Here is a 25,280-nt window from a genome sequence, read left to right as displayed (position 1 = left end):
GGAGGCGGACATAGACTGGCTTTATAGCTTGCGGACTGTTACATTCATGCCTGGCACCAATTTGGCGGCAGCTTTTGCTAGCTAGTGTGGAACGGTTCGGAGACATGGTGCGAGGACCAGAACCAATGAATTGATGTGTTTGCGAATTGACGGATACAGGCGAGCATCTCGGGTGCGCCACGGCGTGCTTTCGGTGACTTGTCAGTTTTTGTCGCTAACTTGTTGGGGTAACTGAGTGCGCACCGGACAGTCTCGAGCCATCACAAGCCACCAAGCTATACGAACGAAGCCGAACTGGCGATGTGAGTAAGAATTGGTGTGAGTAAGAATTGGTGTGAGTAAGAATTGGTGTGAGTAAGAGCCGGCGTGAGTAAGGACGCTGCCTCGGCGGGCAGCAAGTACGAGTTCTGTTGTAGCTGTCCAGGAGCTGCTGTATTAATGAAATTCCACCGCTTTAAGCCGGTTGTAGATCCCCAATTGCTAGCGCCAAAACTTGGCACGCGATCGGGGATCCGTGGCGCCATCCCGAGAATTCATGGGGATGGGGCTTCACAATGGTCGGTGTGGGACACAGGATTGCAAGCGGCCGCTCTCCCGTATCCACGGGGTAAACGACGAGACGTTGTTGATGTCCACGGTAGGAGTGAGAAAGGACAAGGACCCAGATCCTTCAGCTACATTTCTCAGCTTGCCCGTTTTCATCTCCATTGTTTGCCTTGTGCGGGCGCTGTGTCTCAGCTGGGACGGCCTGCTCGGGACTTGACTCTTTGCAGCCGGGGAGACGTACTGGTAGTTGCGGAGGCAATGAGCGTCACATAGCGGGAAAGGATTTTTGGCCAACGGTAAAACGGTTCAGGCACGTGTGTGCTACACAAAAGTTTGGGAGAGCCTACCATTTGCTGTGCCGGCAACGGGCGAGGCGCGCTTATCAAAGACCAACTCCACATGTTGCTGACATCTATAAGCACGGCTGCTTCGGGGGTCTCGTACGAGCAATTCTTGTTCATACTGGCATCATCAGTAGAGTTTTTGAGAGAGAGAGAGAGAGAGAGAGAGAGAGTAACACCATTTTCAACGAGACACAGTCTAGATTGTCGTCAACATGGCAGCGAGGTCGATTTTTGCAAGTCAAACAACGGGCACTCCGATGTGGTGGTGTATGCGATCGCGTGCTCGCTTGCTAACAACATCTCCTAGCTTACCGTGCTGGTCGCTGCGCTGGCCACCTTTCTCTACTCGCGCAGCCATGTCCTGCACAGCTTCGTGGCCAACGCGCCCGGCCGCTTGGCCAAGATGAACACGTTTGAGAACTACGAGGTCAAGTTTGCGGACCGCCTGCGCAACTGCGAAGACGCCGTGCTGCTCACGGAGCGTCAGCTCGCAATCACCGCCTGCGATCCCGGCCGCGACAAGTGGAACGTCGTCATGGTAAGCTCATCCCCCAATTCAATGTCAATTCCACGCCAATCGCCTTTTTTTGCATAATGAATGCGATGCCTGACTATTGCTGCTTCAGGGAATCTACGTACCAGGTCACCTCCCGCACGCAGAGCTATTCGCCTACAACTACGCCACCTCTGGCCCCGGCGCCGGCAACCTCACGCCGTTTCAAATCATCGGCTTCCCCAACGCCACCGACTTCCACACGCTCGGCCTCGAGTTTGACGAGGCGACGTCGACGCTCTTTGTCACCAACCACGCCCAGGCGGGCCCGCGCATCGAAATCTTCAAGCTCGACCTCGACGCCTTCACCGCGACGCACGCCGCGACGCTCACGCACCCGCTCATCACCATCCCCAACTCGATCCAGCTGCTCGGCAGCCACGAGCTCTACGTCTCCAACGACCACTACTTCACCACGCGCGACGCCCCGCTCCTCTCCAAGATTGAGACGTACCTCGCGCTGCCGCTCGCCAGCGTCGTGCACCTGGCCCTCGACCCGACCGACTACACCGCCCAGTCGGCGCGCGTCGTCGCCCACCAGGCGTTTGCCAACGGCGTCGCGCTGCTCAACGACTCCACGCTGGCCGTCGCCTCGTCGAGCGCCGGCGCCGTGCAGCTCTACACGGTCGAGGCAGACCGGTCGCTCACGCGCAGCAGGCAGATTACGCTGCCGTTTCTGCCGGACAATGTCGAGATCAAGGACGGCAGGACGCTGCTCATCACCGGCCACCCGCATCTGCCGAGCCTCGCCAAGTTTGCGCAGAGCAGGCACGTCTGCAACGACCCGGAGGTGCTCGTGGCGGCGAGCGACGAGGAAAAGGCCGTGTGCACGAGTACTCCTGGCCTGTCGTGGGTGGCGGAGTGGAGCGAGAAGCATGGGCTGCGCAGCATCTTTGTAGAGTCCATCTATGGCTCCAGCGCCACGACGTTGTGGGATGGCAAGGCGGGATTCGGCCTGATTGCTGGTCTTTATGAAAAGGGCCTTTTTACCTGGAGAGTGTAGGTCGATTGAAGTAGACGCATTGCGTTTTCCGACACTCGTGCTGCGGCTCTGTCGTTGCTCACTTGGTGATGTGTCGTGAAGATCCCGTTCATGAGATCGTGGGCGCCATTATGCAACCTGCTTCATTGATAGACCAAAAAGTAAAACATAACTGAAAAATGAGTGTTATCCCAAGTGAGGCTACCACAGTTTGCACCAGATAGGTTCAAAAAAGTAAAGGCAAAAAAACGATAGCAGCAGGATTTGAACCTGCGCGGCCGAAGCCATGGGATGTCTGTCGGATTCGAGTCCCACCCATTCTGATTCTATGTTAGTACATCAAACTGACTGATGGTGGCGGGGCCTACTCACAACCACTCTGGCATGCTACCTATTTTCTACCGACGAGCGCCCTTACTTACTACTATACAGTCTCTATGCTCGAGCAGCCCTTTGCTCTCACCAGCGGCTTCAGCTCTTCGCTCCACCGCGAACTAGTGCGCGCTCCAGACGCCCTGTAATCGGCTCGCAGTTGCTGGAGGCGCTGATCCCCCCTCTTGCGCTTCGCCTTTAACAAGCGCACGATTGGGAATTGTGTCTCTATGCTAAAGGATTGTTGCCTCCTCAGTCCGAGTGTATTCCTGTGTGTCGGACAGGTGTGCCACTCTAGTGCAAGAGGCTGAGATTACACGACAGGGCCTTTATTCCTTGTCTGTCTCGGTTGGAGGAGAAGCTCGGGCAGCCTTGATTGTCCTCGATCCGGAGCGCTATTGGCGGGGGCGGCGCACGTCGGCCGAGTGTGAAGACGAGGAGTGGACGGAGCGCAGCACCCACCACACCACGGGGAGAGGCTATGTATCGTTTGGCTTACCTTGCTTGGGTCGATTGTCATCTTGCCTTTTGAATGCTTGCAAACGTAGGACTGGCACGACTCGCGATGTTATCTTGGCAGCAAATGCCCATATGCGGCCGAAGTTGGCTTTTAGAAGACAAGACTTGTGTTGCACCTACAGCCTCGACGCCCCCTTGCTGTCTGCATCACTGTCAATCGCAAGAGACACCTCTATTCCACCTCTCCAATACACGCTCCCCCTCTTTTCATCCATCTTCTTTGCCATTTTCTTCACCAGTGGGCCAACGAATCCTCCAACGCACCCCCCTCTTATCCACACCATCTTACACTCGAAGGCTCCCCTCATAGCCTCGGCCCTCGCCCGCCTATTATTATTCAACTTTTGCGCATTAGCTAGACGCCAAAATGCAACTCGACGGTCCCTCTTCCCAGGCTAGGCAGGTGTGCGACAGCCTGATCCCACCACCGCTCCAGTCGCCGGACCCTTGTTAGGCCCCAGTTAGCTTCCCCCTCCTCCACCTTGTGTAGTTGCATCCAACCTGCAGGACCGTAAATTAGTTTCTTGTTGGACGAGCACAACACACACGGCCAACTGCAGCAGCTATGCCTGTGCAGTTGGGTCTGGGGTTGCAAAAGTTCCTGCTCGCCTGTCCTGGGCCAACCACTATCCGTAGAACTTGAGCTATTACTCCTATCCTCTGCTGCCCACACACATCCTCCCCCCATCGTTCCCCCAGCTCCTTCACCTGGAGTAAGCGCTCTCAAAGCCCAACTGCAGCTGCTGACGCCCACGCGCCGCCCACGATGGACGACTCTTTCGGCCCGCGGCTGCTTGGCCACTTTGACTTTACCCTGCTGTTCGAGCACACCATATTTTACTTGGTCCCTTCCTCTATCCTCGTCTTCGTGACGCCTTTTTACATTCACCAGATATTCTTTCGCGGCAGTCCCCTCGTCCGCCCTGGCGTCTTGTTATGGGCCAAATTTGCAGTCGCCGCGGCGTTGGTTGGCGTCCAGATTGCCAACGCCGTGCTATGGGCGCGGTCTCCGTTGGACTCTCGCCTCGCAGAAGCCGCGGCTGCCATGGCCGCTGTCAGCGCCCTGTGCATCACTATTCTGATGTATGCTGGGCATGTTTACTACCTGCGATCGCTATCCTTCCTAGGCTTCTTTCTCAGCCTGACAACCATTCTCGACATTACCACGACACTGACCTATTTTAATCGCACGGGTCTTGGCACGATCGCTCGTCTGCACATCGCTATACCCTGTCTCAAGGTGGCGATAATCGTTCTCGAAGAAGTTTCTAAGCGCTCTCTCTTCCGCCCGGAAGCCCTCCAATCGTCATCATTCATCAGCCGGGAAGCCACTGCCGGTTTCTGGAACAGATCTGTGTTGGCGTGGGCCAATTATATACTTTTATTCGGCTTTCGCGGCGAAATTACGCAGTCTACCATGGCCGATCTTGGGCCAGAGTACGACTCCAAGGTCCTTTATCGAGGTTTTATCGGTCAATGGCAGAAGGGCCGAAAAGACTCGAAATTTGCTCTCGTACAAGCCTGTGTCTGCACCATGCCGTGGCCGTTCTTTTACATCATTCTGCCTCGGCTGTTGTCCATCGGCTTTGAATTTGCACAGCCGTTTTTACTGCAAGACGTCGTCAACGAGATTTCCATCGACGCTGCGCCCTCAGGAAATGTGGTAAAGGGACTCATCCTCGCTACGACCATTATATATGTCAGCAAAGCAGTAAGATCTCTTCATTCCCCTGCGCCACATACGCAGACTAACCAACTACAGATTTCTAAATCCTGGTATTCTACTCTTAGGAACCAGATGTCGGTCAGTATTCGAGGCATTCTTATTTCAGCCGTCTACCACAAGTCCCTCCGGCTCGGCGCCGAAACTCTCGACGGTGCGGCGGCCGTTACCCTCGTGACTGCGGATGTAGCCGGTATCGCATCACTTGCTACGCTCTCATACGAAGGTTGGGCACAAACGCTAGAAGTTTGCTTGGGTATTGGCATTCTTGGTGCTTATGCTGGAGCTGCTACTATATTTACCGCGCTTCCTGTTATTGGTGAGCATTCTCTGTATCCTAATATCTCTGTCTCATGCGCTGACAGCAGTCTTCTTTTCACCAGGGACCACCATTGCCTCGATATGGGTTGGCCATCGAGTGATGGTTACACGCAAAGCTTGGAATGAGAATATTGAGACTCGAGTGGCGTCTACATCGAATGTTCTTGCACAGATCAAAGAGGCTAAAATGCTTGGGTTGACTCCCATTCTAGCTGATCGTGTGCAGCAGCAGTTTGACACCGAAGTCGTATTGTTGATGAAAAATCGGCAATACTATGCAGTGACGATGGGCATCTGTAAGGAACTATGTTGACTCTGATCATCGAGAATTTTGCTGACCCTATTAGCGGCCATCGCTGAGTTGTTGACACCTATCCTGGTTGTCGCTGCCATTATATTCTGGACAAGAGCTTCGGAGCCAATATCCGCTAGCCGCATATTTACCACTTTGGCTCTCGTAACCCTAGTGACGAATCCCATGTACTACCTGATCCATTCCGTCGGAAGCTGGTCAGCTGGGTTTGCGTGCTTGGGACGCCTCCAAGCGTACTTGAACCTGCCCGAGACAGAGGACCCTCGCGAATTTGCGATGCAGCATGGTTCGATCAGTGAAGAGAAGACCGTGCTTGAAACTACTACGCCGAACCCCTCTGCCTCGAACCCACAAGATAGCAGAGTGGTGCTGGCTTCGCGCAGCGTCTTTGTGGTCCAGCTTCAGCAAGTGTCCCTGTCCGCGGGGGCAATCACCATTATAAAGGACGTCTCGCTGAAGATCAAGACCGGCCATACAGCCATGGTTTTTGGCCCTGTTTGATGCGGCAAAACCACATTGCTAAGAGCAATTCTCGGCGAAGTCAAGCCAACCAGTGGTACCGTGACACTTGCAACTCGTTCTGTTGCCTACTGCAGTCAGGTGCCCTGGGTCCAGAATGAGACAATTCAGAGCAACATTCTAGGCGGAAGGCCTTTGAACGTGGCCTTGTACAACAAGGTCGTCCACGTATGCGCCTTGGATGTTGACATTGAACGTCTGTCTGCACAAGACCAGACGCTCGCTGGAAGTGAGGGTTGTAATCTCAGTGGTGGGCAAAAACAAAGAGTCTCACTAGCGCGCACCCTATATGTCCAAGCCGAACTCGTCATCTTGGACGATGTATTCAGTGCTCTGGACACTAAGACATCGTCTGCCATTCGATCGCGGCTTTTTTCCGAGAGTGATCTACTCAAGTCTGGAAACACCACTGTCATTATGGCGACTAGCATGCAAGGCCATCTTGTCCACGCCGATGTCTCCTATGAGATGGGCGGCGACGGAACGGCTGCTTTGTCCTCCAAGCATGAAGAAGTACGTGACACCGCTGTGGGCCCGGATCAGCCAGTCGATGCGGCAGATTCTGCTTCGGCAACCGCTTCTGCGTCCATTGGCGAATCCGATCACGACAAGGAGCCTACCTGGGAGCCTCCAGAGGTCGCAGCGGCTCCTGACAACGCACTGCGCCAGAGTCTATCCACTCTGCGGTATGGAGACTGGACGATTTACAAATACTTTCTACGACACGTTAGCCTCCTCAATGTTATGACATGGCTGCTTACGGTGGCCTGCGCCTCTGTTGCCGACAGAATGCCGCCCATCTTTGCCAGAATTTGGCTGGGAAAGGCTCCCCAAAATCGCCTCTATTTCATCGGCTACGCGCTGCTAGGCGTTTTGAGTCCTTGTCTTTACTACTGGACGCCGCTAATTTATTACAAACTCATCATCACAAATTGCGCGCCTGGCATGCACCAGGAGCTCTTGGATGCGACGTCCCAAGCCACCTTTGAGTTTCTCGCTGCAGAAGATGCCGGCACGCTCCTAAATCGCTTCAGCCAAGATGTCCAAATGGCAACTCAGCAGTTGCCTCTTGCTATCACGCCAGTCGTTTGGGGCCTTTGCTCAATCATCATCGACGTTGGCGTCATTGCCGCCGGCGCGACCTATGCTTTGCCCATCGTCCCGTTTTTCCTTGTAGTGGTTGGTCTCATTGCACATTTCTACCTCCGCACGTCGCGCCAAGTACGGCTTGCCGAGCTCGACTCGACCAAGAGCCTCATCCGGCATCTGACCGAGAGTGCGAGCGGTATCGAGTACATCCGCGCCTTCCAGTGGGAGCAAAACTTCATCGCCCAGCTACACCACATGCTGCATGAAACGCAAAAGCCATACTACTACCTACTCGCTATCCAGCAGTGGATTACAGCTGTGATGGACTTTACCACAGCTGGCTCGGCGGTATGCGTGGTCAGCCTGGCGCTCAACTTTAAGAGTTCAACATCAGCCAGCGCCATGGGCCTTGCGCTTTTAACACTGATCTCATTTAGTGACTTTACGGGTGCTAGTGTTAAGTGGTTTGTCCAGATGGAGAACATGTTTGGCGCTGTCGCTAGGATCAGGGAGTTTGCGCAGTCGACGCCGAGAGAGTCGGACGACGGCGCGTCGGATGCACCCGAACGCTGGCCCACCTCTGGGAAAGTTGAGTTTGATGGTGTCAACGCTTCATACAAGTAGGTCATTTTCTCCAAAGCTCGCATTAGACTGCTAATTTTTATCTCTTTAGGTCGGAGAGTGAGAAGCCTCACCAGGCGCTTGCCAACATCAAGTTGTCCATCCAACCCGGGCAGACTGTCGGCTTGGTTGGGCGCACAGGAAGGTAAGTAGCGGAATCCGTTCTTCTTAGGTTATACAGCAGCTGATGGGGATTTAGTGGTAAATCGTCCATGTTGCTCGCGCTTCTTCGGCTGCTCGAGTACACGGGAAACATTTACATTGACGGCCGCGAGCTGAGAACCATTCCACGCAACGAGCTCAGAGCCCGCATCACGACCGTTACGCAATCTGGTCTCGCGATCAAAGCCAGCGTCCGTTTCAACATGAACCCTTTTGTCGGAACAGAGGACGCATCAGCCGACGAGCAGATGACGGATATTCTGCAGCGAGTTGGCCTGTGGGAGCACATTGAAGCCAGAGGCGGTCTAGACGCTGCCATGGGCGCCATGAAGTTCTCGGTCGGAGAGCGGCAGCTTTTCCAGCTGGCGCGCGCGATCCTGCACAAGGACAACACGGGCTCGAAGCTCTTCCTCATGGACGAAGGCACCTCGAGCATCGACGAAGCGACCGAGCAGCGCATCTACAGTTTGATCAAGGAGTATTTTGCAGGGTGCACAAAGATTATTATCAGCCACCGCGAGGCCGTTCTTGCAGACACTGATGTCGTTCTGCACATGTCCGATGGTAGAGGAGAGATCAGCACCGGGTCGCGGCAAGAGAAGGCAGATTCCGAGGCAATTAGCGCCAGTCATTAGTATATTTAGTAGCGTTTACATTAAAAACCGCCTTATATTAGTATTCCTTCCCTAGAGACCATACATTTACAGTGTAGCTCGGTTAGAGGATACTTATTCTATCTTAGGAGAAGCTATAAAGTACTAGATATATGTGTTTTTGATGCAAATTAAAGAGGTACGCGTATATAACATGCGTTTTCTAGTATCGCACTAGCAGCCTTGAATATACGTTAATACAATTGGGCAGAAGAGCTAGATGGGCCGTCGGGACAAATGAGATGAGGACAAATGAGTACTCCACAGGACCTAGACAGCCTCTACTTACCTCCTTCATACTCGGTCAGTTCTTACATACGGGAATTAATGCTGTCATCATTATTATCACTTTATCAAACAGGTGGGCATACAAATATTTCTACTGAATGCTTCTTTTCTATAATGTTGGTCTGTTTATTGCTTCTTGTATCTCTTCTCGTCCAAATAAACTTTTTTATAGCAGCCGTCTGCAGTTTTAGCCTCATATTCCAACATATTTCCATACATTAAAGCGCAGCAATGTTCAGACAATAAAGGCTTCGAGTCGCAATAATGGCATTCCTCCATAACAATGTGCCAATTTAATAATAGTCGTTAGCACGGCGCACGCGCGCAGAGATAATTCGAGCAGATAGCGAGTTGCTTTATAATCAAGCTGCACACGGTCAACTAAGGGACATGCCATAGGGACGCGGGGACCGTGGCGGGAATGGGAGGTTATCGACTGGCTCTGCCAGCATATTTTCAGCGTCAGCTTCCTGAGAGCTCACGTCGGGTGCTTCGGTAACTGGCGTGGCCGGGAGCGGTTTGTCAACGTCGGAAAGGTGGTGCGGCGACACGCGCACGGGGATTGGGATTCGAAAAGGCGCGCTCGCCTGTGAAGCACCCGATTCCTCATCGGGCCTCTGAGGCGGCATATAATGGATGACCCCATTTTCTTCGTAAGTTTGCAGCTTGGTCGTGGTTACAGTCGTAGTTGTAGTCGTAGTCTTGTGCTTGCGCTTCCTGCTCTCTGCACCTGGGCTGCGGCCTAGGCCAAGCTTCGCGGCGGCCTTGAGCTGCTGCTGATGATAACGAATGGGGACGACCCTCGTGCCCTATTTGAGATCAATCCGCACTCCGGTCAGCTCCTGCAGCCTGTTCAAAAAGGCCCCGCAACGAGGGCAATTCCTCCTTGAGACGTATACTTCAAAGTGGATCGGACTGCCATTACTCCATTGCAGATGCCGAAGCTGTGCTAGATTCGCCCGTGTCAGGGCACTGCTGCTGCGCTCTGTAATATGTGCCCTAGACTGCTGCAGTAGAAGCATTGCGGCATGCGCGGCTAGCTTAACTTCCACGTGCGCGGCTTGGAAGCTGCCAGGCGGCGTAGTGGGCTTATCAAACGGCGACGCGAGATCAAGGTCGAGGATTTTGGCTAGTTTAATAGCCATGGATGCCCATTTCGTGTTGCCAAGGACGTGCCCGCTAGCCTTGAGGCGATCGCCATGGCGGCCTATGCCATGTCCGCTCTCTGCCCACGCCAGCACAATGCGTTTCCGCGAGGCCGTCACAGCAGCAAGAAAGCCGCTGGTCTTTTTAGCAAGCGTCATTTGCTTGCGATTGTCGGTCGCTGACTGCTGATGGAGGAAGATGTTTGAAATTCCATAGCCGAGAACTTGCACGCAAAGTGTTTTGGCGTCTTCATCGACATGGTGAAGGAAGTAGGTGTGGTCAGACTCCTCAGTCTGAAATCGGGTGTCGAAGGTACCGCGTAGGCTCATGGTTGTTGTAAATAATATTCTAGGTGAACTGAGAAAAATTGAACGTAATAAGAATGATGATTGAAGACATGAAAAAAAGACCAGCACAGTCTGTGAGTCTGGATGAGGCTACTCTCGAGGCTGGACGAGTCCAAGGAGGAGCTGCTAGGGCAATTGAGGCGGAGCTTAGCCAGGTTGGCGAAGAAGAGAAAGCGGCGATGCGGCGCCTAAAGATGAAGGAAAACGGATGATGATTGATTCGAAATAAAATGTAATAAAGATGATGCAAGGAAAAGACGCCAACAGAGAACTTCTGCGAAGCAAAGATTGTAGGTCTGCGGAGTTGTGATTGATAGGTGTGGCATGCACGGCCTTCACCTGCTGTTCACTTTATAAAGATGCAGCGCACGAGCCAGAATTTTCTACTAATTTACAGTATCATAAAAATGAGTATCCCGAAATGCTGCCGAACCGCTACTGCCAAGTATCGTGTGTTGTGTCTGACAGGGACAGTGTAAGTTCATCCCGCCGCTTATAACACAAATTAGTACTACAGCATACAGTAATGCAATGATAGCGAGATTAGAGGCTTACAAATGAAGCTATGGTATCGTGTCATGCTAGTCCATTCCTGTCGTGGCTGGCTCAATGTGGTAGTGGACGCCCAGTGTCGCGTCGAAGCGGAATTTGCCAGTAGGCGCAAACAGTGGGGGTTGAAACAGTGAATTCGTCTTGGTAGTCATATTCTCGTTCTTCTTGACAGGCTTACCCCTATTCTTCGATGGCCTTCCATTCTTCCCGGTATGTGCTGCAGGGAACGAAGCAACGTGAAGTTCGAAAGGGCAGTCAGCGCGCTTTCCCGTTTTGGAAAAGTCACAGAGCGAAACGTGCAATAAAGCTCATGGATGCAAGAGACGAGCTAGAAATTCTCCAGAATGAGGCAGAAACTTACATAACACTATCTGGAGGCACCGGATCCCGCATGTTCTGTGGCATGGCTGGGAAGGCGATTATTATGTTTTGGTCCACGAACTCCTCGGCCCGTCTCTCGAAGCCTTGCTCGACCATTGCGACCGACGTTTCTCACTGAAAACCGTTCTCCTAATAGCTGACCAAGCTATTTCTCGAGTCGAATATATACACAACAAAGGATTTTTACACTGTGACATTAAACCCGATAACTTCCTTTTGAGTGTTGGCAGGCGGGGAAACACCTTGTACGCAATCGACTTGGGCCTATCGAGGGAAGTGCGCGAAAATGAACGGGATTTGCCTCTGAAGGGCCGTGCTTCTGTCGGGACCCGTCGATACGCCAGTCTTAATGCCCACAACGATCGAGGTTCGTCAGTTATTGGCCTCGAGGAGACGCCAGACTGATGATGAGATAGAGCAATCCTGGCGCCACGATTTGGAGTCCTTAGGATACATGCTACTATACTGCTTTCAGAGTCCCTTCCGTGACGGGGTTTCAAGGTCGCGAAGAGAAAGAGAGGGACGAGTTGGTAAAACAAGTGAAGTCCAGCTTTGCGATGGAAACCCTCTGCCACGGACTTCCAGACGAATTCAAAACATACATGATCTACGTTCGCTCTCTCGGATTCAACGAACGACCCAACTATGCGTATTTACGACGAACATTCAGGCGATTTTTCCATGCCAGTGGTTTCAAGCACGACAATGTATTTGACTGGGCAGAGAAGCGCTTTGTCGAGACGCAGAGCAAAGCACTTACGTTTTAATTTTACGCCTAATGATAATGTTGCCACTGCCCAAAGCAAATGATACGTCAAGACGGCTCCTATACCCGACAGGGTACAGCGACAAAGCGCTAAAGCGCTACAACAATCTGTAAATCCCCCTCCCTTTTACGCCGGTGTGCGTGTGTATCTGCGTAGTGCAGGTTCCGAATGCTGTGGGCATATAGACATCTGCGCAACCAACTTGAGATAAACCCTGTTTCTTTACTCGTGTATAACGATAGCTTAATTCTAAGTCATAGTAGGTCTGTTTCTTAGGAAGTAAGTTAGGCTTAAAGCTATAAGGTAGTATATTAAGTAGTATTATAAGTTAGTCGTTAAGAGTAGAACTCTTAATAGTGAAACTATTACTTAGATTAATTAATAGAGATCTAGACTACCTAGCTATAATAATAGCTTATTTACTAAGTTATAGTAGGTCTGTTTCTTAGAGAGTAAGTTAGGCTAAAGGCTATAAGGTAGTACGATCTTAAGTAGTAGGTAATAAATAGTTATTAAGAGTAGAACTCCTAATAGTGAAACTATTATTTAGATTAATTAATAGAGATCTAGACTACCTAACTACTAGAATTCCTCCTTTTTAAGTATCTATCTATCTATAAGGTGCTATTAGTAAAGAGCTCTAGTTACTAGATAATCTTTAGGTTTTTAGAATAATAGTAGAATTATTACTACCTCCTTACTACTCCCTTATTAGCAGCTTATAGCTATATAGTAGCTTCTTTATATATAATACCTCTAGTTGCCTATAACCTCCTACTAACTAGTATACCCTATAGGTGCCCTAATAGGCTGCCCTTCCTTTTTATACACTATCTTAGTATAAAGCCTTCTCTCCTTCTACTTCCTTATATATATATAGCTAATATAATATTACTTTATATTATTTCTATCTTAAAGGTTCGCCTTTTATATAGTTATAAGGCTAGGGTTTACTTTATAATTTACTTTTCTCTTAGTAATATTATTACTACCTATATATTACTACTTATACATTATAAAGTTAAAGCTTCTTTATAGTAAGCCTATTATTTATTTAACTTAGTTCTAGTATTTTCTAGCTTTTTTTATAATAAGCTTTATTTTATTTTTATATTATATACTATTTATTTTATATTATAATATTAGTTTATATCTTTATTATATACTTTATATATATATAACGTGGTTAATAAGTGAGCGGGCTAGATAAGTAAGTAGGCCACTATATTATATTTTACTAATTTCTATCCTAATATATATATTACTTAATAATAATAGATAGAAAATATATTAAAAAATATATTAAAAGAAGTAAGAATTATTCTTACCTTTAAGGCTATTAAAAAAATATTAAATTAAATTATAAGTAAGCTACTTTAATCTATAATATACTATATTTAACTATATAAGTATAATATACTAACTAAATATTATAATAAGATTATACTAATAATTTTAAAAAACTTACTAATTTAGAAAAAAGGGCTATAGTAAATTATATTCTCTAGCTAAATTTATAAGGCCTTCCTTTTTACTATATTAATATAAAAGATATAATAAATAAACTACTTACTAAATATAATATATAATATATTAGTATATATTAGGTAAAAAACTTTATATAATAATAACTAGAACTTATAATATATTTTTAATAGAGATATAACTATTAGAGAGCTAAATATAAAGATCTTATTATTATTTATAGCTAGTTTATATTCTTAAAGAATATAATTATAAAATATAATATTATAAAGTCTAATATTTATAACTTTAATAAGACTAGATTTTTAATAAGCTTTATTATAATAAGTATAGTTATTATAAGCTCTAATTAGGTTAGAAAAGTAAAAGTAATATAGCTTAATAATAAAAAATAAGTTATTATAATTTAGATAGTAAATTCTCTAAACTTAATAGTACTATTATATATTCTAATTAAAAGCTAAATTTATCTTATATCTTAATATAAAAATAAATAACTACTTTTAGATTAGTATATTAATATAAGCTTAAATAATTAAATAATAAATAAAATTAGTATAAACTAAATTAAGTATTTTAATAAATATATAAAAGATTAAAAAGAGAATAGTTATTACTTTTTAATCTTAAATAACTATAAAAGTTACTATTTAACTATATTTAAGCTTTTTTACTAAAAGAAAAATATTATTACCTTTTATATACCTATATATTCTTCCTATATATTCTAACTTTTAGATATTAACTATTTTAATTTACTTAAAAAGGCTTATAAGTAATAAATTAAGGATCTTATAAAAGCTAGTATTATATATATTATTAAAAAAGACTTTGTTTTTATATTCTTTAATATTTTTAATAAGTCTTTTACTAAAATAAATATCTAAGGTAGTTTTTAAGGTACTAAGATTACCTCTTTTAATCTTAAAAAGGTTATTTCTATTTTAAAACTTAAATTTATAATATTAAGTTCTTTAAACTTATATCTAAAATTAACTAAGTCTTAAGTTTTTTAGATACTAAGTATTATTATTAAAGTAGTTTTATAGTCTTTAATTTTAAAAAAATAAATTATTAATTACTTAAATAGCTTTTTAAACTAAAAGTCTTAATATACTTAATAGTTTTAAAAAGAGTATAATAACTATTATATATAAGGTTACTTTTTTATATATATAGGTATATACCTTTAAAGCTATAAATAAGCTACTTAATAAGTATTAATAAGTTAAAAAGACTAGACTATAAACTAAAAGATCTCTTTTTATATAAAATATAAGAGATTTAAAAAAGTAGATAAATATAAATAGTTAAGTAAAGAATAAAATATAGGCTTATAGTTATTATAAAATAAAAGTTAAAATATATAGTTAGTAATATAGTATATATAGTTAGATAGGATATAATATATATACTTATATTATAAATATAGAAACTAATAAAGAAGAAGATTTTAATTAGTTTTAGGTGTTTTTTTATATTATAATTAAATTATTAAAGGTTAAAGGGTGAAAGGTTAAGTAAAGTAGCCTACTTACTTATTTAGCCTGCTTACTTATTAACTATATTATAGTAACTTATCTTTATATTATTATTTCCTTTCTATTTTTAAGTTTAGCTACCTTTTACTTTTATTCTTATATTCTTAGTTACCTTATTAGCTTTAATAAGCTCTTATAATAATAAATAGCTACTAAAAACTTAATTTCTTACTTCTTTTTTTCTTCTTTTTTTAATAACCTTAAATTATATATTTTAGTATTATCCTTATATTTACTTTATATATTATTATCTTATTTATTATTAACTTAATTTATAAATTACTAAGTTTAATTACCTTATTATTACTATTTTTCTTTATATATTTACTTATTATTTAGTTTAATAAGGTTATAACTAATATAGTTTATAAGTAAGTAGGCCACTTAAGTAAGTAGGCTATTTTATATTATTTTTTAATTAACTATATTTAAACTCTATTAACTTAATAGGATAAAATAGTTTTAACTCTAAATAAAAAAGATATTATTAACACCTTTAAGGCTTTAAAAAAAGACCCTATATTATTACTTTAAAGTATAGCTTATATTTATAATATACTATAAATAATACTAATATATTATTAATAAGAATAACTAAGCTAAACTAATATAATAATATACTCTTAAAAATTAATAAATAAAAAAAGAGATCTCCTTATTTAGTATATTCTTAATCTAGATATATAATCTTAGTTATATTACCTATATAATATAAAAGTTATAACTAACTATCTATTAGAGCTTAAATATAATATTCTAATTAAAAGGTATTAGTTTATAAACTTTATTAAGTAATACTTAGAACTTATTATATATTTATTATATTAAATTAATTATTAAAAAGTTTAATATAAAGATTTAAAGTAATATTAAGACTAGTTTTAACTAGTAAAAAACACTATTATAAAATATAGTATATAAAAAAGGGAGATTTATAACTTTAATAAGATAGGCTTTATAATAAGCTAAATATTATTTAAAATAGTTATTATAGGTATAAAAAGATATTAAAAAGGTTAGAAAATATAATAAAGAAATTATACTTAAATAATAATAATAAAGTATATTAGTATAACTAGTATTATTATTCTTTTATTTATTATTATTATAAGTAAAACCTATCTCTCCTTTTAGTATAAAAATAGCCCCTTATTTTATAATTAAGCTATTTTTATTACTAAAAATAGATAGACTATAAATAAGAAGTATTTAGAATAGTTTAAGTATTTTAATCTATATATAAAAACTAAAAGAATTAGTAAATATAAGCTATTAATCCTTAATAGATATAAAAGTTATTACTTTATAAATTTTAAACTATATTATAAGGTAAATAATATAATTATATTATATATACTTACTTATTTATTATATATACTTTAACTATTAAATATTACCTATTTTTAGTTATTAAAATATATATTTAGTAATATAATTAATAATCTAATATATACTAAGATTACCTATATTACTAAAAAAGAATTTTTCCTTATAGTTTACTTAGTATATAAAACTTTTATAACTAAATTAAATATCCTTAGTAGTTTTTAAGGTATTAGGATTTATCTTTTTAATTTAAAATATATTATTTTATAGCTTAATATAAAGTTATAGACTTTATTACCTCTTAATACTACTAATAGTTAAGAACTTTCTTAGCTTTTAAAAACCCCTAATAACCTAATAGAGGCTCTATTTTAAATAGAATATATTAAAAAAAGGATAAGGATCTATTAGAATAGCTTTTTAAATAAAATTATTATAAATATCTTTTAATTATTAAAGTATATAATAAAAGTAATATAATAGATAGTACTAATATAAGAATAAATTAATAAACTAAAAGTAGTAAATATATAACTTTTTTAGTATTAATATATATAAAAAAAACACTTATAAACTAAAAGATCTCTTACTCTAAAAGCTAGTAAAACTTTAGCTATTTAGTTATAAAGGAAAGGTAAAAAAAAATATAATAAGTCTAAAAGTTTAGGTTTATTAATATAGTTTAAGCTATACTATTAGTATTATAATAATTATAGTAAAATTAGCTATAATTTTAAAGTATATAAAAAGGTAATAGAAATTACTTTTTAGATAATTATAATTAATTTTTATTAATTAGATTTTATTTTAGTTTATTAAAGTATACTTTTTATTATAAGGTCTTAAAAGGTAGCTTACTTACTTAAATAGCTTACTTACTTATAAACTATATTAGTACTATTAAGCTTTAAGAATTTACTACTTAAATTATAATAACTTTTTTATTATTATTAAATTATACTATTTTTACTTTTTTAATCTAATTAGAGTTTATTATAACTATTTATATTATAATAAAGCTTATTAAAAACCTAGTCTTATTAAAGTTATAAATATTAGACTTTATAATACTATATTTTATAATTATATTCTCTAAAAGTATAAACTAATTATAAATAATAATTAGATCTTTATATTTAGCCCTTTAATAATTATATCTCTATTAAAAATATATAATAAACTCTAATATAGTTTATAAGTAAATAGGCTATTTAAGTAAATAAGTTATCTTTTAAGACCTTATAATAAAAAATATACTTTAATAAACTAAAATAAAATCTAGTTAATAAAAATTAATTATAATTATCTAAAAAGTAATTTCTATTACCTTTTTATATACTTTAAAATTATAGCTAATTTTACTATAATTATTATAATACTAATAGTATAACTTAGACTATATTAATAGACCTAGACTTTTAGACTTATTATATTTTCTTTTATCTTTTTTTTATAACTAAATAGCTAAATTTTTACTAGCTTTTAGAGTAAAAAATCTTTTAGTTTATAAGTATTTTTTTTTATATATTAGTACTAAGAAAGTTATATATTTATTACTTTTAGCTTATTAATTTATTCTTATATTAATACTATTTATTATATTACTTTTATTATATACTTTAATAACTAAAAGATATTTATAATAATTTTACTTAAAAGGTTACTTTAATAGATCCTTATCCTTTTTTTAATATATTCTATTTAAAATAAAGTCTCTATTAGGTTATTAAGGGTTTTTAAAAGTTAAGGAAGTTCTTAACTATTAGTAGTACTAAGAGGTAATAAAGTCTATAACTTTATATTAAACTATAAAATAATATATTTTAAATTAAAAAGATAAATCTTAATACCTTAAAAACTACTAAAGATATTTAATTTAGTTATAAAAGCTTTATATACTAAGTAAATTATAAGGAAAAACTCTTCTTTAATAATATAAGTAACTTTAGTATATATTAGATTATTAATTATATTATTATATATATATTTTAATAGCTAAAAATAAGTAATATCTAATAGTTAAAGTATATATAATAAATAAGTAAGTAATATAGTTAATAAGCGAGTTATTTAGATAAGTAAGTCACTTACTCTACCTAGTTTTTAGCACTCTTTATCTTAATACTTTTATTACTTAATAATAATTTATATAAATCCCTTTAAAAGAGGTAGGTATTATTCTTACCCTTTAAGCTCTTAAAAAAGACTTAAAACTAAGTTATAAAGAAGCTATATTAATCTATAATATACCTTAAATAACTATCTATAACTAATATAATAGCTAAGTTATATAATATAACTTTACGCCTAATTTAAAGAAACTTACTAATTTAGAAGAGAGAGTTATAGTAAAAGATATTCTCTAGTTAGATTTATAAAGACTTCCCTTTTAGTATATAAATATAGAAGAAATAGTAAATTAACTGCTTATTAAGTATAGTAACGGATATATTAGAGTGTATTAGGTGAAAAACCTTATATAATAATAACTAGAGCTTACTATATGTTTTTAATAGAGATATAATTATTAGAGGGCTAAATATAAAGATCTAACTATTATTTATAGTTAGTTTATACTTTTAGAGAATATAATTATAAAATATAGTATTATAAAGTCTAATATTTATAACTTTAATAAGACTAGGTTTCTAATAGGCTTTATTATAATAAGAATAGTTATTATAAACTCTAATTAGGTTAGAAAAGTAAAAGTAGTATAGCCTAATAATAGGGAATAGGTTATTATAATTTAGACGGTAAATTCTTAGGGCTTAATAGTATTATTATATATTATAGTAAAGGGCTAAAAACACTTTATATCTTAGTATAAAGATAAATGCTTACTTTTAGATTAGTGTGTTAATATAAGCTTAAATAGCTAGATAATAAATAAAATTAGTATAGATTAGATTAAGTATTTTAATAAATATATAAAAGATTAAAAAGAGAGTAGTTATTACCTCCTAATTCTAAATAGCTATAAAAGTTACTACTTAACTACCTTTAAGCTTTTCTACTAAAAGAAGAATATTATTACCCTTTATATACCTATATATTCTTCTTATATACTCTAGCTTTTAGATATTAGCTATTTTAGTCTACTAAAAAAGGCTTATAGGTAATAAATTAAAGATCTTATAAAGGCTAGTATTATATATATTACTAAAAAAGACTTTTTTCTTATATTTTTTAATACTTTTAATAAGTCTATTATAAAAGAAAATATTTAAAGTAGTTTTTAAGGCACTAAAATTACCCCTTTTAATCCTAAAAAGGTTATTTCTATCTTAGAACTTAAGTTTATAACACTAAGTCCTCTAAACTTATATTTAGGATTAGCTAGATCTTAAATCTCTTAGATATTAAGTATAGTAAATAAAGTAGTTTTATAGTCTTTAATTTTAAAAAAATAAATTACTAATTACCTAAATAGCTCTCTAACTAAAAGTCTTAATATACTTAATAGTTTTAAGAAAGGTATAATAGCTATTATATATAAGGTTATGTTTTTATATACTTAGGTATAAGGCCTTAAAGCTATAAATAAGCTAATTAGTAAGTACTAGTAAGCTAAAAAAATAAGGCTATAAACTAAAAGATCTCTTTTTATATAAAATATAAGAGATTTAAAAGAGTAGATAGATATAGATAGTTAAGTAAAGGATAAAATATAAGCTTATAGTTATTATAAAATAAGGGTTAAAATATATAGTTAGTAATATAGTGTATATAGCTAGACTAGCTATAATATATATACTTATATTATAAATATAGATATTAGTAAGGAAGAGGATTCTAATTAATTTTAGATACTTTTTTATATTATAGTTAAGTTATTAATAGTTAAAAGGGGAAGGGTTAGGGAATATAAGTGACTTACTTATTTAGGTGACTTACTTATTAACTATATTATATATAATATAATTATATTATTTACTTTATAATATAGCTTAAAATCTATAAAGTAATAGCTTTTATACCTATTAAGAATTAATAGCTTATATTTACTAATTCTTTTAGTTTTTATATATAGATTAAAATACTTAAACTATTTTAAATACTTTTTATTTATAGTCTATCTATTTTTAATAATAAAAATAACTTAGTTATAAAGTAAGGGGCTATTTTGATACTAAAAGAAGAGATAGGTTTTACCTATAATAATAATAAATAGAGAAATAATAATACTAGCTATACTAATATACTCTATTATTATTACCTAAGTATAATTTCCTTATTATATTTTCTAACCTTTTTAATATCTTTTTATACCTATAATAACTATTTTAAATAATATTTAGCCTATTATAAAGCCTATTTTATTAAAGTTATAAATCTCTCTCTTTTATATACTATATTTTATAATAGTATTTTCTATTAGCTAAAACTAGTCTTAATATTACTTTAAATCTTTATATTAGACTCTTTAATAGTTAATTTAATATAATAAATATATAATAAGTTCTAAGTATTACCTAATAAAGTTTATAGACTAGTACCTTTTAACTAGAATATTATATTTAAGCTCTAGTAGGTAGTTAATTATAGCTTCTATATTATATAAGTAAAGTAACTAAGATTATATATTTAAATTAAGAATATACTAAATAAGGAGATTTTTTTCTTTATTTATTAATTTTTAAAAGTATATTATTATATTAGTTTAGTTTAGTTATTTTTATTAATAATATATTAGTATTATTTATAGTATATTATAAATATAAGCTATACTTTAAAGTAATAATATAGGGTCTTTTTTTAAAGCCTTAAAGGTATTAATAATATCTTTTTTATTCTAAGTTAAAACTATTTTATCCTATTAAGTTAATAGAGTTTAAATATAGTTAATTAAAAAATAATATAAAGTGGCCTACTTACTTAGGTGGCCTACTCGCTTATAAACTATATTAATTATTATTATATAAGGTTTTTTATCTAGTATACTCTAATATATCTACTATTATACTTAATAAGTAGTTAATTTACTATATCTTCTATATTTATATACTAAAAGGGTAGTTTTTATAAATCTAGTTAAAGAATATATTTTATTATAGCTTTCTTTTTTAAATTAATAAGTTTCTTTAAATTAAGTATAAAGTTATATTATATAACTTAGCTATTATATTAGTTATAAATAGTTATTTAAGATATATTATAAATTAATATAGTTTCTTTATAACTTAGTTTTAGGTCTTTTTTAAGAGCTTAAAGGATAAGAATAATACCTGCCTTTTTTAAAGGGATTTCTATAAATTATTATTAAGTAATAAAAGTACTAAGATAAAGGGTGTTAAAAACTAGGTAGAGTGGGTGACTTACTTATCTAAGTAACTCGCTTATTAACTATATTAGTCTTATAATATATTATATTTCTTATTTATCTCTCCTTATATAATAGCTAATAGAGAGTACTAAAAGTAACTTATCTAACTACTATCTAATAGAATACTAAGTCTTACTTATTAGTAGAGATAGAAGTACTTATTAAGGTATTTAATTATTACTTTATATATAGATCTAATAGACTTCTAGTTAAACTTTACTAGTTTTTAAGTAGGAGTCTAATACTAGTCCTTATTATTTATAAAGTAATAATTAATTAACTTCTTTTTTACCTTCTCCTAAGAAAGGTTATAAGTAAGTACTTTAATCTACTTATATTCCTTACTATAAGTAAATTCTAAGAGTTATTTAATTTTATAGTTATTAGGGATTCTCTTAATACTTACCTATTTATTAAATTTAGCTAAATATTCTATTATATTAATTCCTATAAATACCTTATTAAAAGTTATATCTAGTTAAAAGTAGGAATTTAAGAGTGCTTTTATTAGTTAGTTAGTTTATATAGTAAATATATTAGTATTTTTCTTTCTATTAGATAGATTATTATTAACTCCTTACTTATTAAAGCCTTTTATTCCTAGTAGTAATTTACCCTCTTTTCCCTTTTTCTTTTTTCTTAAAATAGACTCTCTTTTATAGATACTTCTAGTATCTTCTTTTTATAATTAATTAGATAAAAAGTTATTAAGTATTATAGCTAGTTTATCCCTTATAACTATAAATATAGGTCTTAAAAAACCTTTATTTACCTTTTTACTATTATTTAAGGTTAGTATAGTTATTATTAATCTTTTAGATAGTTAGTAGGTATTTTAGTGTATATTAAGGTACTCTTATATATAAAAGTAGGAGTAATAATAGTACTATCTTAGTAGTAATTAATTAAGAGGAAAAAGATAAAAGGTTAACTATTATAGGTTATTTATACCTTTTATACCCCTTTTTCTTATCTACTTAATAATAGATATTACTTCTTATCTCTTTCTTTTTATTTATATTTCCCTTTTTTTATATTATATTATTTTTTATACTTTAACGCCTTATATTATATCTAACTAATTAAGGCCCTTATACTTTAATTTTTAGTAATTATTTTCTAGTATAATAATAAAGCTATCCCTATTAATTAAAGACTAATTAATTATTCCTAATTTCTAAAGTATAGCTAACTTTAGTCTATCCTTTATTTAGGTTTCCTAAGATGTACCTAAAGTCTCCTATTACTCTATATTCCCTTTAAGTTCTTAGGTTCTTATTATAATAGCTCTTTTAGTACTCTTAGGGTATAATTAATTCTAATAATTCTCTTTTTAAGTTATCTTCTTACTATAACCTCTATTATAATTTTAAGAATATAAACACTAAATAAAGCTATATACTAACTTATAGAAATATTCTATATACTCTAATATTAAGATATTACTCCTATAAAGGTTATATATTAAATATTAGTATAATAAAAGGCGCTTTTAAGTAATTAATTCTAATTTTTAGAAAGTAAGTTAATTTAAGTTAATATAGTTTATAAGCGAGTAAGCTATCTAAATAAGAAGGCTATTTTATATTATTTTTTAATTAACTATATTTAAACTTTATTAACTTAATAAGATAAAATAGTTTTAACTTTAAATAAAAAAAATATTATTAATACCTTTAAAGCTTTAAAAAAAGACTTTATACTATTACTTTAAAGTATAGCTTATATTTATAATATACTATAAATAATATTAATATATTATTAATAAGAATAACTAAGCTAAACTAATATAATAATATACTCTTAAAAATTAATAAATAAAGAAGAAGATCTTCTTATTTAGTATATTTTTAATTTAAATTTATAATCTTAACTATCTTATCTATATAATATAAAAGTTATAACTAACTACCTATTAGAGCTTAAATATAATATTTTAGTTAGAAGGTACTAGTCTATAAACTTTATTAAGTAATACTTAGAACTTATTATATATTTATTATATTAAATTAACTATTAAAGAGTTTAATATAAAGATCTAAAGTAATATTAAGACTAGTTTTAGTTAATAGAAAATATTATTATAAAATATAGTATATAAAAGGGGGAGATTTATAATTTTAATAAGATAGGCTTTATAATAGGCTAAATATTATCTAAAATAGTTATTATAAGTATAAAAAGATATTAAAAAGGTTAGAAAATATAATAAGGAAATTATATTTAGGTAATAATAATAAAGTATATTAGTATAGTTAGTATTATTATTCCTTTATTTATTATTATTATAAGTAAAACTTATCTCTCTTTTTAGTATAAAAATAGCCTTTTATCTTATAACTAAGCTATTTTTATTACTAAAAATAGATAGACTATAAATAAAAAGTACTTAAAATAGTTTAAGTATTTTAATCTATATATAAAGACTAAAAGAATTGGTAAATATAAGTTATTAATCTTTAATAGGTATAAAAGCTATTACTTTATAGATTTTAAGCTATATTATAAGGTAAATAATATAATTATATTATATATACTTACTTATTTATTATATATACTCTAACTATTAGATATTACTTATTTTTAACTATTAAAATATATATATAGTAATATAATTAATAATCTAATATATATTAAAGTTACTTATACTACTAAAAAAAAAATTCTTTATAGTTTACTTAGTATATAAAGCTTTTATAACTAAATTAAATATTTTTAGTAGTTTTTAAAGTGTTAAGATTTATCCTTTTAATCTAAAATATATTATTTTATAGCTTAATATAAAGTTATAAACTTTATTACCTCTTAGTACTACTAATAGTTAAGAACTTCCCTAACTTCTAAAAACCCCTAATAACCTAATAGAGATTTTATCTTAAATAGAATATATTAAAAAAAGGATAAGGATTTATTAAAGTAGCTCTCTAAGTAAAATTATTATAAATATCTTTTAGTTATTAAAGTATATAATAAAAGTAATATAATAGATAGTACTAATATAAAAATAAATTAATAAGCTAAAGGTAGTAAATATATAACTTTTTTAGTGCTAATATATAAAAAAAAAACGCTTATAAACTAGAAGATCTCTTACTTTAAAGGCTAGTAAAAGTTTAGCTATTTAGTTATAAGGGAAGGGTAAAAGAAGATATAATAAGTCTAAAAGTCTAGGTCTATTAATATAGCCTAAGCTATACTATTAGTGTTATAGTAATTATAGCAAAATTAGTTATAATTCTAGGATATATAAAAAGGTAATAGAAATTACTTCTTTAAATAATTATAATTAATTTTTATTAACTAGATTTTATTTCGGTTTATTAAAGTATATTTTTTATTATAAGGTCCTAGAAGGTAGCCTACTTACTTAGGTAGCCTACTCGCTTATAAACTACATTAAGTTA

General features: G+C 35.0%; 3 protein-coding genes across 3 annotated transcripts; 2 read left to right on the top strand and 1 right to left on the bottom strand.

The window, feature by feature from the left end:
- Positions 1 to 1,102: 1,102 nt before the first annotated feature.
- LMH87_008762 (uncharacterized protein) lies at positions 1,103 to 2,446 on the top strand (the record flags this gene model as incomplete). Its single annotated transcript, XM_056201990.1, has 3 exons — positions 1,103 to 1,123; positions 1,198 to 1,428; positions 1,517 to 2,446. The coding sequence occupies 3 exons, from the start codon at positions 1,103 to 1,105 to the stop codon at positions 2,444 to 2,446; spliced, it is 1,182 nt and encodes a 393-aa protein (XP_056056596.1).
- A 1,636-nt stretch (positions 2,447 to 4,082) lies between these two features.
- On the top strand, positions 4,083 to 8,699 carry LMH87_008761 (uncharacterized protein; the record flags this gene model as incomplete). The annotated part of the gene is made up of 7 exons (XM_056201988.1): positions 4,083 to 5,027; positions 5,079 to 5,358; positions 5,423 to 5,656; positions 5,708 to 6,156; positions 6,220 to 7,901; positions 7,955 to 8,047; positions 8,102 to 8,699. The coding sequence occupies 7 exons, from the start codon at positions 4,083 to 4,085 to the stop codon at positions 8,697 to 8,699; spliced, it is 4,281 nt and encodes a 1,426-aa protein (XP_056056595.1).
- A 683-nt stretch (positions 8,700 to 9,382) lies between these two features.
- On the bottom strand, positions 9,383 to 10,480 carry LMH87_008760 (uncharacterized protein; the record flags this gene model as incomplete). Its single annotated transcript, XM_056201987.1, has 2 exons — positions 9,383 to 9,814; positions 9,905 to 10,480. 2 exons carry the CDS (start codon positions 10,478 to 10,480, stop codon positions 9,383 to 9,385), a joined length of 1,008 nt encoding a protein of 335 aa, XP_056056594.1.
- Between the last annotated feature and the right edge of the window lie 14,800 nt (positions 10,481 to 25,280).

The sequence above is a fragment of the Akanthomyces muscarius genome (genome assembly GCF_028009165.1).
Source record: "Akanthomyces muscarius strain Ve6 chromosome Unknown contig_18, whole genome shotgun sequence".
Lineage (NCBI taxonomy): Eukaryota > Fungi > Ascomycota > Sordariomycetes > Hypocreales > Cordycipitaceae > Akanthomyces > Akanthomyces muscarius.
The sequence above is the reverse complement of the archived record's forward strand: the minus strand, read 5'-3'. Positions and strand labels throughout refer to the sequence as shown.